The 12,623-nt window shown below is 41.4% G+C and overlaps 1 protein-coding gene across 7 annotated transcripts in view; it reads left to right on the top strand.

Moving 5' to 3' along the window:
* Positions 1-12,623, top strand: part of mrtfab (myocardin related transcription factor Ab) — a 39,468-nt gene that overhangs the window by 1,150 nt on the left and 25,695 nt on the right. For 5 of the 7 annotated variants that reach the window (XM_069517903.1, XM_020082991.2, XM_020082992.2 and 2 more), the window contains one exon: positions 3,551-3,734. In XM_069517903.1, coding sequence (XP_069374004.1) covers positions 3,611-3,734 — 124 coding nt within the window. In that variant the 5' untranslated portion in view covers positions 3,551-3,610. Of the gene's footprint in view, positions 1-3,550; positions 3,735-7,079; positions 7,150-7,174; positions 7,331-12,623 lie in introns of those variants that run through there. The other 2 variants (XM_020082999.2, XM_020082996.2) reach the window with 2 other exon arrangements.

Here is a 12,623-nt window from a genome sequence, read left to right as displayed (position 1 = left end):
AGGAATCTATTGAATGTTTGGTTCAATCAACCGTGTGACACTTGTCTTGCCCTCTTTTTATCAGATTATTTAAGCTTCGGTGTATGCACCGCAAAACTGTAAAGTCAAACATACTTTCTCATCTGATTTCTTCCTCATGACGAGGAGATAAGCATCTCACAGTGAGGTTTTTGCATGACTCATTGATCACATGCTGCACATACTTCATGTCAGTGTCGAATCACAGTAGCTTACATTTTTGTTAAGAATACACTGTGTCCTAGATACTGGTAATGTATTATCCAGTGTTTTTCAAAGTACTGAGAAATTTGCCGATACAAATGTTCTGTTCTAGATGTTAACATTTAACATGTGATTTCAAGGTTGTAATAGTGATCAGACAAAAATCATCTATGCTTTTGCTGCGGAGATTTGAAAGTGAAGTCTTTGACATTGGGAGGTATCAAGAAGCCTCACATGTAAACGGGACAAGAAATTATTAGAAATTCTGAATTTATATATATATTTTTAAATATGTCTTTATTACACATACAGATTAGGCTTTAAATACACCATATGTGAGTAATTTATGCTTGTTTCTCAGCTCACTTTGCATCCGTTGACTGAACTTATATCTGATTAAAATATGTAGTTTAAAACAACAAGAATCTAAAATGTGCATTGTATTGGAGATACTCAACAAAATATATAAAACAGGTCCTATCGTTTTTAGACATTTTAATGTTACATAGATGTTCCAAACATCCTGAGGCCAGTAACATCAAGTGAGCATTTAGTGGGTCAGGTGGTTAGTGTGCCTCTATACAGACATATGCCAGCATTTTATTGTGACAGAACGGAGTGACATCTCAGACAACACTGCCTCATTGTTTTTAGCCCCACTGTGCAGTAACGACAGAATCCCCATCAGAACCCCACAGCTAGAAAAACACATATTTGCAGAGAGCAGCAACAACAACAGAGGGCCTTGCCTTTGTAAATAACAATTATTGATCAGCTGTCCAAGTTCTTGTCCTGGCTCCAGTCAGAGGAGTGTGTCCCAAAGCAAGATAACCAGTTACACCAGGCCAACTCCAATAAATTAGGGAAATCGCCTCCATAAAGAAGGTGTAACTACATTTTAACCTGAGATACAATGGAAGCAGATCCCTTCAGACTAATCTCAGACACGTTTAGGCTTCGCTTCACTTCATGTTTAACCAGTTTGTATTACAAATGTACCTGCCAGTCTGAAACACTGATTTCTCTAGTATTCCTCAACCGTAGTCCCTCATTACTGCTGCACTGTGGGGTTGAGGCGATGGACAGTGCTTTAATCTAAAGCTCTGCAAGTTCAGGTTTTACAGCAGAAAACGACAAATGCTAGTGATGTCACTGATAATGACCTGATTAATTAATTAAACGAATCAGCACTCAACTCAACAACACACAACATGGCAAACATATTTATTATATATATGTATATATATATATGTGTATATATATATATATATATATATATATATACACACACCTCATAATTCTTACTAATTACTCAGTTGTTTGTCTATATGTGTGTGAGAAACACAGACAGAGAGAGAAAGACAGGTGCTCGGTTTCCTGGCACTGACTTGTTTTTGCTTGTGAAAGAACCCTGGGTACCATTTATCTCTTATTCTCTAAAACTGAACTCTGAAAGGCCAATAAAGGCAAATCCAGTGTATTACATTTCTGAACACACAGTAAAATGCTTGTGGAACAAAGGAGGGGCTTCTCAGATCAGATGTAAGGGTATATTTACTACATTCATTTGCCATATAAGGTTACTACATTTCACACTGGAGAGTCAGGGTTTTCCCCAGGTTTAGCAAGAAGAAAAATAAAAACAAATCTGATCGCTGATGAGGTGAGCTCCATGTCCTTATGTGAACTTTCCATACAAAATAACACAAAAACCAAACAAGACGTATAGTCAATGGTCTGAACTTCAGCCTCCCATGATCATCTGACAATGGAACAGCTTTTGGTTGCTGACCAAAATTTTTGTTCGGCAAGACGTCACTAGACAGCTCACTTTCCCAGTGGCCACTCGTCAGCTGATTGAGTTAGTGAGTAGGGACTGTAGGGAGTCAATTCCTCATCCGCATACTTAAGTTCATAACATTTTTCCTTTTTGAGCTCAACATGTGTGTCAGCTGTAATTATTGGCTCTTTACAGTTTTCCTTGTTGGTTTACTTCTGCAGTAAAGACTTCAGGAGACTTTAAAGAACTAATTTTCACTCATCATGAGTTTTTTTTTTCCTCTGTGGCAGAGGAACATGTCACGGCTGCCGTCAGAGACTCCTTATAATCAGCCTTAAAGCCAAACACTTGTAAGGCTGATTAACTCTGAGAGACTCACGACAGGTTGGTTTGAAGACACTCACAGGCTGAGCAATATCAATGCTACAAACAACCCGTAATGCAGCACACAGTTACACTGGTTCCATTCCAAGAGAGAAATTGTTGTAATGAATTCAATCAGTGTGATAAAGCCAATATTGCTTTTCCTTTCTCTCAACAGCAGTGTAATATATTTTGCTAATTTTAAAAGGGTGCTGTTTTAAAATGCTTTTCACTTAAGTTTTATAGGTGTAGGGAAAACTGTGAAAGTACATTGTATTTTTTACTCACCCATAATTGGTTTTCCAACAGCTAAGAGAGGAGGTTGGCTCATGTCCGATCTCAATCTATTATGCCAGTATAAAGTTGTTTTTATTTAAAATATTATTATTTTAAAAATGTCTACAGGTAGTCAAAAAAATGAAACAGTATATAAAAATAAATCTTTCGGTTGAATCTTTTCTGATGTGTCTGCAGACATTTTCAGTCTTGTAAGCACAGGCATCGGACAATGCTGATTATCGCAGAATGCTCGATATAGGCCTGACTGATTAATCAATTAGGGGATCAGGCGCTACAGCGGGTTGTCTAATTATTGGAAGGTCGATGGTTTGATCCCTGGCTTCTCCCGTCGACGTACTCTTGGGCAGGTCTGGCTGTGCGTAGTCTGTGAATGGGATGTGATGGAGCGTGGATGAGTGTGACTCACAGTGCTGAGCGTTTTGAGTGGTTGTTGAGACTTGTAAAGTGCTGTATCAATGTAGCCCATTTACCAGCTGTCACTATCTACATTTACCAACAGCCACGGTTCATTTTCATCGTTTTTTTCATAGCACATTTTGTATTTCATTAGTGTGGACCTGATGCATGTTTGCTATTTAGCACAGAGCCAAACACAATCTTAGAGTACATGCTCCATAACTAAGATGTAAAGTTTACCTGTTCAATTATACCACATGTACGTTGCACTTGCACACAGTTGTTCTGTCCTTTACATGTCGTTCCGGTGTTCTGAACTGGATGCTGAGATAAAACAAAACCTTTTATATTTTACAATTTATTTTGGGCAGAAAACTATGAAATAGAATCAAAGTCCTGTTTCTTCTTTCTAGTTGCCCTGATATAAAATGGAGCCTTTCGATCTGCCTTACTATTCCACTAACTATTCATTTCTCATATTTGCTACAGGTCTCTGTCACCCTGGCTACGTTACAACCACCCAGAGGAGAGGGACCAAGTCCTGGAAGTATGGAAGTCAGTGGGACACCAGGCTTCGCCCGAAGCCCTCAGAGCGAGGCTGTGGCCAATGACCTTCAGGAGCTGTCCCTTCAGCCTGCTCCCAACTTGCTGCCTCTACAGGAGCGCAAGAATGGTGAGGCGATGGTGCACGTATATTATTTGTACTTGGACAATGCCTACATGTCACATTTTGGTTTTAAATGAACGGGTCAGAGGAGTTGTCATACAGAGTCGTTTAGCAAATATGTTCAACCCTTCTCAGCTTTTCACTACTTTTGGTTCGTTTTTTTTTGTTGAATTCACAAGCATGGTTATGGCTGGACAAATTGGCACTGGCCGGGTTGTTGAAACTGCTCTACAGTGTTTTGGCTTCCACAATAGCTTCTTAGCATGTTTTTGATATCACATTGTGTTTGACTTCAGCACAGCCTGAGGCAGATGAAGATGAAAACACAGTTTAAACATAAAAAAATAAGGTTTGTGTAGAAATATTCATCATAACTCGCATGCAGCTCTCTACTGGGGCTTTGCATGTTTGTATGTTATGTGCAGTTCTTTGTAATCATGTGCTATTCAGCAGCCTAGCAGCCATGTGGGGTCATTGTGTGAGTGTATGCATGTTGCCCTTTTGCCCTATCACCTGACTCTTGACTCTCTTGACCTGGTTTTGTTACGCTTCCCAAACACAGAAACTACATCATTTCCATTGAGGTTTTCCTGCAGCTTCACACTGTTGACTGTTTTGAAGTAAGCACACTGTCCATTAGATTAATTTAGATGGATTGTATTTACAGATCTGTTATTTCAGACTATATGGATAGTTTTTCATCTGAGTTAGTGGTATGTTCTTTCTTCCATCTAAAATGAATATTTAGACTACTCATGTTTAATAGAGATATCCCATTTCCCCCAAAAGTCCTCTTAGCCAAAAAAAAGTGTGCATGTTACCTAAGTTGGGCTATAAAGAAAGCAGAAGAAGCAGAAGTTAGAAATCAGATCTGTCTGTACATCTTGTTCATTTGTCAGTGGAGACTTTACCTCAGCACAGAGGGCGTTTAAAGGCAAGAGAGACATAGATTGAAGTGTTGAGGTGAAGGCTGTGTGCACAGAAGTCTCCAGAAAGAAGGGAGTGAAGAAGCTGCTATACCTAATTGGCTTGCTCCTCTGCTCTGACCTCTATTACAGGAGATTAGAGTGTGCTTCATGTTTGCTGTGTGGATTTAAGACACTGTGTCTGGGGTTATCTTAAAGCGCTTGGCTCTGTGCTGAGGAATGTGCATCACCTTCCTGTGGTTTAAACCTCTGTGGGAAACTTGACTTCAATTATTTTATATATTTGGTTTGCCTTAATTCATAACGCTCCCAAAAATTCCGTCAGTATCCCTTCACAATAAAAGTCCCATACAGCTACACTGCTTATGATGAAAGGAAACACAAATTCACTGACCAACCTTTCACAATAAGGCAACTAAATAAAATATCTTTTTCCGTCTATAGTATAAATAATTAAAAATCGTGAAACCGTGATATTACAATAATCTGACAATAATCATAAACACCCTAATTAGATGACACAACTGTGAAGCCTCAGGATAATATTGAATGCAGGCTATGTAAACTAAAGTTGGCCTGCATTTCCAGCACCTGCAACCTGAGGGCACATCTCTAAAATATGAACAAGGCAGGAAAATAGGAACTGCATGTTCAGAAAACTACTTTGGCATGTTTATTGCATTTCTGCAGTATGGCAAACCCTCTGAATGTTTCCATCACCAAGACACTGTCTCCTATATTTATACTATATATCGTTTTTTTGCAGTATCCTTGGCATAGTGTAACTATTCCTTAAAAATGTGCACACGCACCTTGACTTATCAGAGTCAGCCACACTGGCCATTGTTCCAAGCTGGGCGTTGGTTGCCCGGTTTTGTGTAGACAGTTGGTTGACCTGCTGTAGATTTGTCAGGAGAGAAAAAGGGATAGGCAAGGTTGGACCTGTGAATGATTTACCATCATCTGGGGGGGATCCAACAGTGACAGAGAATAATACACAGTAACACAAACAATACAAATCTTTGCACTGAAGCTATAGCTTTAACCATTGGCTGTAACAGAATAGTAAAAATGGGAAAAGAAAGCTTTATTTATGTCACATGAACAATATTTCAGGGGATGTTTAAATCATTACAGAAATGTTTAAGATTGGTCCTGAGACTACTTGTCACAGGACCATGTTTACCTCCCAGAACCAGACAAAGACACACACTCTCTCACGCAGCCTCAGGCCACCACTCCCAAATTTAAACAACCTCTCCTCTTGTTACCCTGTTCTTCATACACTTCACTCTGCTAGCCTGACATGTTGCTGCAGGTACGCCTGCACCAAGATGACTTCCGAGCCCTGGCGAGATGCACTGCATGTAGCTGCAAGTGTATTTCCCATAGCCGTGCATTCAGTACACTGTGGCAGTGGAATACCAGCATAGTAAAGATGATCACAATTCTCTGGCAGTGGGTTATGCAATGCGTTTATTGCACAATGTTCCTTCCCCAGTAACAGTGGAGTGCTGGAGATTTACTGTTAAACACACATGTCTGTGTGTGTATATATAGAAGGATGACATGTTTTTCAGGATGAGGATGAGAGACTAGTGTTCAGGTCAATGTTTGAGTGGTGTGTGTATGTGCGTGCGTGTGTTTGCATGGGTTCCTGTACTTATGTCTTTGTGAGGACCATTTTAAAAATAGACCCTACAGAGTGGGGACATTTTGACTGGTCCTCACTTTTTTCAAAGGGCTGTTTGAGGGTTAAGACATTTAGCTTGGATGTTTAAGGTTAGGATAAAGGTCTGGGGAATGTTTTATGTCAATGAGTGTCCTCACTAAGATAGAAGTAAAAACATGTGTCTGTGGGTGTGAGAGAGTGAGTTTTGATTCAACATATACAAAAAGGGCTTACACAGGAGAGACTGGTCTTACAAGCAGTTCACATTTCCTGGCTTCCCAGTTGCTCCGCAGCAAACAAAAGCAGTCACGGCATGATAATGAGATTGAGATCATTGAAAACTATGAGGTGGAGAAGGCGGTGTGAGTGTGGGCTGCAGCAGCACGAGAGGAGAAGAGGAGGGGGAGGTCGTGTCTGAAATGGCAATATTGCATAACTTTTTCAGAGAGACAACAGAAGGAAAGGGAGTGAAAATGGAAAGAAAGAAAAGAGGGGTTGGGTTACTTGTACATGAGGAGCTGAGGCTTTTTTTTCCCCCCCTTACTTTTTACGTCCAGAGTGGCTGTGAGAGTGCAGCCGAGTGACTCTTGCTAATTTCTTTTTTAACAAGAACTCAAAAAAGTTCACTGGAGGAGAAGGGGAGGAATCAAAGTTGTAGCCAAGGAGGGACTGTAGCCCATGGGTGGACCTTGTTGTTATCCAAGGAGCAATAAGGGACAGACGCACAGACCGACACACGCCCTCTCTGGCAGGGCATGCACACACTTGTAGACAGAGACAGGGAATGTGAGGTGCACTGCTGCCTGTGGAGTACCAGCTGCTGGTGAGAGGAAAACGTGTTAAATGTGGCTTTTTTCTTGCTGGACTTTTCTTCAACCTCCTGCCGCTGTTGTGTTTTATCACACTGTTCCCTTTGCTTGTGCTGGGAGTATGAATCGCTGAACTTGCTGGGAGGGTGACGCTTCCCTTCAGCATGGTGCAGAGAGATATGACTATCCTGCCAGGTAAAGTCCACTTCAGTACGCTGTCTTTTGCTTTCACATCTTTGAAAAAATAGCATCAATGACTAAACCTGACTGAGTGCAGGTGTACTGTGAACGACTGCACGTATCAGTACATCTAAGGTTTATTGACACTGTTGTCTGAAAAGCTGGTTCACTTGTTTGTATGAGGCTGCTCTGCAAAACTTTAACTTTCGACAAACTTTTCCTGAGACACACACCATGACTATAAAACAAACCTGTCGGTGGTTAGGATTGGAAACCAATACATGCTTAATCACTGTTGCATAATGAGGCTGCGCTGAACATTTTTGCAGCCACATAGGAAAGATTCAATTAAAAGTCGAAACCGCAAACCTCCAGATGTTACTAAATTGGATAATGCTGTGGAAGCAGTTCTTTCATGCGTCTGAGGTACTGGCACGTAAACCAACACTATGCACACTATGCAGTAGTGTGTAGATGTAGTGGGGGCTGTGACGCCAGGTTTGCAGGGTCTGTTCTTTGCAGACCTGAGCAGTTGAGTGAGGGTTTAGAAAGGTGTGGTTTATGAATTGGGTTGTTTTCAGAAAGTGACAGCCCCTCCCCCTTACATTGTAAAAAGATACGGTAAGGCAGCACTGCTCCCCCAGGACTGACTGCAGTCCAAGGGCCAGATGAGAACAGGGAACGCAGGCCTGACGGAGACTGAAGCCAGGGGGGGAAACTAGGTGGAGGCATCATGGACTCTGCTCCAGATTTACGTGGGAATGACCCACTGATTTCAGTCAGAACAGATTGTTCCAGATCATGACACGGTCTAGAGAGTGAGACAGAGTCTGCAAGTTTTTGTTCTACCACATTCTACAGCCTCTGATATCACTGATCATCACAGTTACAGTGATATCAATTGTTTGCTGCAGTGTGTTAAATTGAAAACCTTCTTCCCTGCTGTGTTGCAGGCACAGGCAAGTTTAAACTGTCTGGTCCAGAAACAGAAAGCCTCCAGCGCCTGACTGAGAAACAGTGATTTTGTGGAACTCTTTGCTGTCTCAATAAATAAACTGTTGTGTTGGGACAGAGAGGAGTTATTGGCCTTCGAAAGAGAAACTACAGCTCGATTGGAGTAAGAGAAATGGAAGAATGACTGGTCAAGAAAATGCTGCTGACACAGGCGGAAATTCCGTGAGGTCGTGGCAGACCACATCATCCAGACTTGTAAATAAAAACTGTCCCTCTTCATCCTTGCATCAGTACAATCACTTACAACGTGATGAGTGCAGCTAGAAATCAGTTTGCTCAGAGAAATTCAAAATGCTGATGTAATCTGATCCCACACAGCCAGAGTGCGATGCTGCTGAGCAGTATTTTAGATAAAATAGCTAGATATATAGCCTAGGCTATAGGCTAGTCCAGCCCAGCAGTGATTCAGGGAGACTGATGGTGCTGTTATGCAACAGGCTGGGAGGCTGCCAGCAGTAGAGGCCTTACAGCACTCAGTCAGACTGAGAGTAGGAGGCGGAGAAAGAAGGGAAGAATAAGACGGAGAAATTGATAGTGGGAGAAAAAGAGGAGAAAATAAAGAAACGTATGAGGGCAGAGAAAACGAAATGAAAAAAACACTATTAAAACGCACAGTACAAATGGACGTGAAGGAAGGAAGGAAGGAAGGCTTGTGTTTCAATCTTATCTAAACACACAGCTACAGCAAACACAATCCAGCTGCACGTCTCTTCACCTCTTTGCTAGTGACTCTGGAATGATATTAGATACTATCCGTACGCCCAAGATGCTCAAAACATAAGAACGTCCCAGTACAAATGTCAACATGGAATAAAACATGATTGGATCAGTAAGGATGTCTGCATGTATTAACCTGCAGCAAGTCTCAGAGGTGATTTTTCGACTGAATCTAAACAACTGAAGACCAAATGCTGTGGATTTTGGTGAATGTTAACGGCCTTCAGTCTAATAAACATGCATGCAGAAACAAACTTATGCAACTGCCTGGCTAAAATCTTAAATGTGTCCAGCACACCCCACACACACCCACAAACTCTGCATGACTCATTACGGACACACACACACACACAAACACAAACCTGGACATGCACTTACAGGCTTTGCTGGCCTTCTATTTTCACTATGTTTTCCTGACAGCATGGAATTTCAACAAGCTCAAACACACTCAAGAAGTTTGATTTGTGATCCATTAAATAACCGTTGGATAATGACAATTGTGAAGGCACAGCCAAACAGCCCTGTTCAGATCTGTAGCCTAAAGCTAAAGAAAAGAGTTTTATCAGCTCTCATATGTCTGCAACAGGAACATAGTGCCTGCACGCCCAGTGGTACAAGCCCACTCATGTAGCTCAGTGATCTGAAAGGATATACACACACACACAAAAGCTCATACTGGATCTTTTGTCAAGCACTTCAGGGCATCAGGCAACAGTGTTACAACATGCAGAATGGAGCAGAAAGCCAAAATTTGCTGGGACAGTCGAGACATAGAATCAAAGCAAAAGAAGTGGTTTAATAGAGGCTTTGTATTAAATAATTAACTAAATTAGATAGGAAATTTGTAGTAAAGATCCCAATATGGCTTAATAAACAAACCAGACAAACTTAAATAAATATAGGCTATTTAAAGGTGCTTATGGGAAGCACACATCTTATTCATCCTGAGAATTTTGTATTCTTCCAGTTTCATGCCCATTGCATTAGAAACGTCATCAACATACACTATCACATGTGAGCAACTGATATTTGAGTTCTCACATTGATCAATAAAGAGATACATTTCTAGAAAATGTCCAGACTTCAATGTCTGAAAGCAGCTTCAGACACGTCCATTGTTTTTAATGACATTGTGATACTGTTTGAAAATGGCAGCATTTATTGAGTGACTCTAAGTAAAGGGTGATTCTGTAGTTTAAATGCTGCACTACTCTGCCTGTCAAACCAACCCGACATTATCCACTACAAACCCTCTACTTTTAAAATATGTGAATGAGGGTTTTCTTGAATTACTGTTGCACACATGCAGTTAGAAGCTCCTGCTGTCTCCTCCGACATACAGCTACACACACGTGTCCTCGAGTCGGTTTAGTTTGTTCCTTTTCTCCAACTCAGACGCTCTGGCGTTTCTGAATAATAGAAGCCATTAGCCTGTGACTCACCTGACTAAAGCAAGTGTGGCACACTTTACGTTAGCAGACAAATGTAACAGAGGTCACTGTGAGCTGATAGGACTCCTGTTGTTTTGTAAGATGACTCAGATGCTGAGACATGTGCAGGAGAAAATGACTTTGTCTCCAATTTTGTCAAATGCTGAGTTTTCCCCTTAACATGATTTTCAGACAAAAAGACCTCTGAGAGTTTCCTTTGGTGCCAAAGTATGACTTTCTTATACAAACACAAAACTTTGTTGATAACAACAGATTCCATTAGCAGAGTAACCAGGGAAAAACCAGAGGGCTCGGTTCCTTTATCTTTAATTTGTCCGTCTCTTGGCCACCAGTGTGTGCTCGCTGTCAGACCAACAAAAGAACACAGCTGTTTGTGTTGGATTGAAATACTCAGGGTCATTAGGGACTCATCACGGCCACTTGATACCTCTGCACTCCAGAGTGTTTTGAATGGGTCGGTGTCTTGTCTACGTTTTTGCTACAGCAGTATGGTAGCTTGATGAAAACACAGCAAACTGTAAAGTTTTGAATATTAGATGAATGGACAGTCTGTCACTAAAGCTGCTTTCCGACACATACTGAACTCCAGATAATCTCTTGAACTTATCTGGAGTGGCTGTATGTGAGAATGCAATATTTGTCCGAGTCGGTTTCTATGGACATTCTCTGGAGTTTCTCCTGCCAGCCTCCTCGTAAAAACTCTGGCAAATGTCTGAGTGAGCCTACAGAGAATACAGCAAGAGATTATCAGGAGGATTCATCGCAAGTGAGTGGGCCAGAGATGATGTTTCAAACAAAGACAGAGGCAAAGCTGAAAAAAGAAAATACAAAAATATCACAGGAAAAAGGAAAAAGAGGTGTTCATACAGATAGAAAACACAAACCCAAAGATGTCAACTTACAAAAACAAAGAGATGGTAGAGCTTTTGGTGATAAGGGCTGACGTCGATGTGCTATAAACAACAACTCAATCTATGCAGCAGAAATAATACCTTGCGTCCTGCTGTCCGCATCATGCGCCTCTCTCACCTGAATGTTCTGGAGATTCTTGTGTTGCTGGGAACACGTCTGACAGCATAGTCTCTAGCTGCTTTTTTATTTCTCAATAAAAAATGTCCCATGTACATGTCATTTTGCATAAGCATCCCATTTGCAAAATATAGAAACCTGTGGCCCCATTAAAGGCTGATGTAACTTTGGCCATTCACAGCCTGGCTATTATTAGATGTACTGTAAAGAAACTGAAAGAGAGGGCAGGAAGTCCAATAAAACCCCACAGAGCAAACTGGAAGAAAACATTGCAGGAACACACACATATAATATCGAAAAAGGCTTTCTTCAAACAAGGCCAAGAAAACGTTCTCTCTCTCAGACACTCTCGCCCTCCTCATTTCTCTTTGGCTCTTTCTTAACTTCCAGTCTGTAGTTGCAGGATGGAAATGGAAACCAGTCGTAAAGGGGAAAGCAAATGTGGGCTTCAGCTATAACCAGGGAAGGAGGCTGGGGGGGTTTGTTACAATAAAAATGGATTTCAGATGTTGGAGTTATGTAACAGTGTGTTACAAAGCCGTCACCAAAGGGAGCAGGGAACACCCCTCACCAGCCCGGGCACTCTGTTTTTCCCTCTCTGAAACTCTCATTTGTTGAGCATGACCTCACCTCCCCCTCTCCTTCAGTCTAGTCTGTTTTACAGTGAAGCCTCATCTTACCAGATGCTAACAGCTGCCAGCTGGCCTGTGGCTCCATCTTTCATTCAACACTTCTGCCTGAGATGCCTCTCTCTCCTTCATCAGGCGACAATCAGACCTTAGTTGGACTTTTTATTGACCAGATGTGACACAGTGGTGGGTGCGACTGCAGGTTGGTCAACAAAGACCCTTTGACCATGAATGTATGATGACTTTTAAAGGGCCTATTATTTTTACTCACTTCAAAATTTACCAGCATACAGGTGGCTTCTTTGAGCTTTCTACAATTATGCACCTTCTTTAGTGAATAATGGATAATTCATCATGAATTCAGACATCTATGTTATAAACATCACATTTTACAAATGATCAAACAAGCACGCCCGGCCAATAGGTGGTGATCAACGATCCATCAAATACCAGAGAAGAACCCCTGTG

This window comes from Paralichthys olivaceus, chromosome 21 (genome assembly GCF_024713975.1).
Source record: "Paralichthys olivaceus isolate ysfri-2021 chromosome 21, ASM2471397v2, whole genome shotgun sequence".
NCBI classification, from domain to species: domain Eukaryota; kingdom Metazoa; phylum Chordata; class Actinopteri; order Pleuronectiformes; family Paralichthyidae; genus Paralichthys; species Paralichthys olivaceus.
This window is presented reverse-complemented; position numbering and strand designations above follow the sequence as displayed.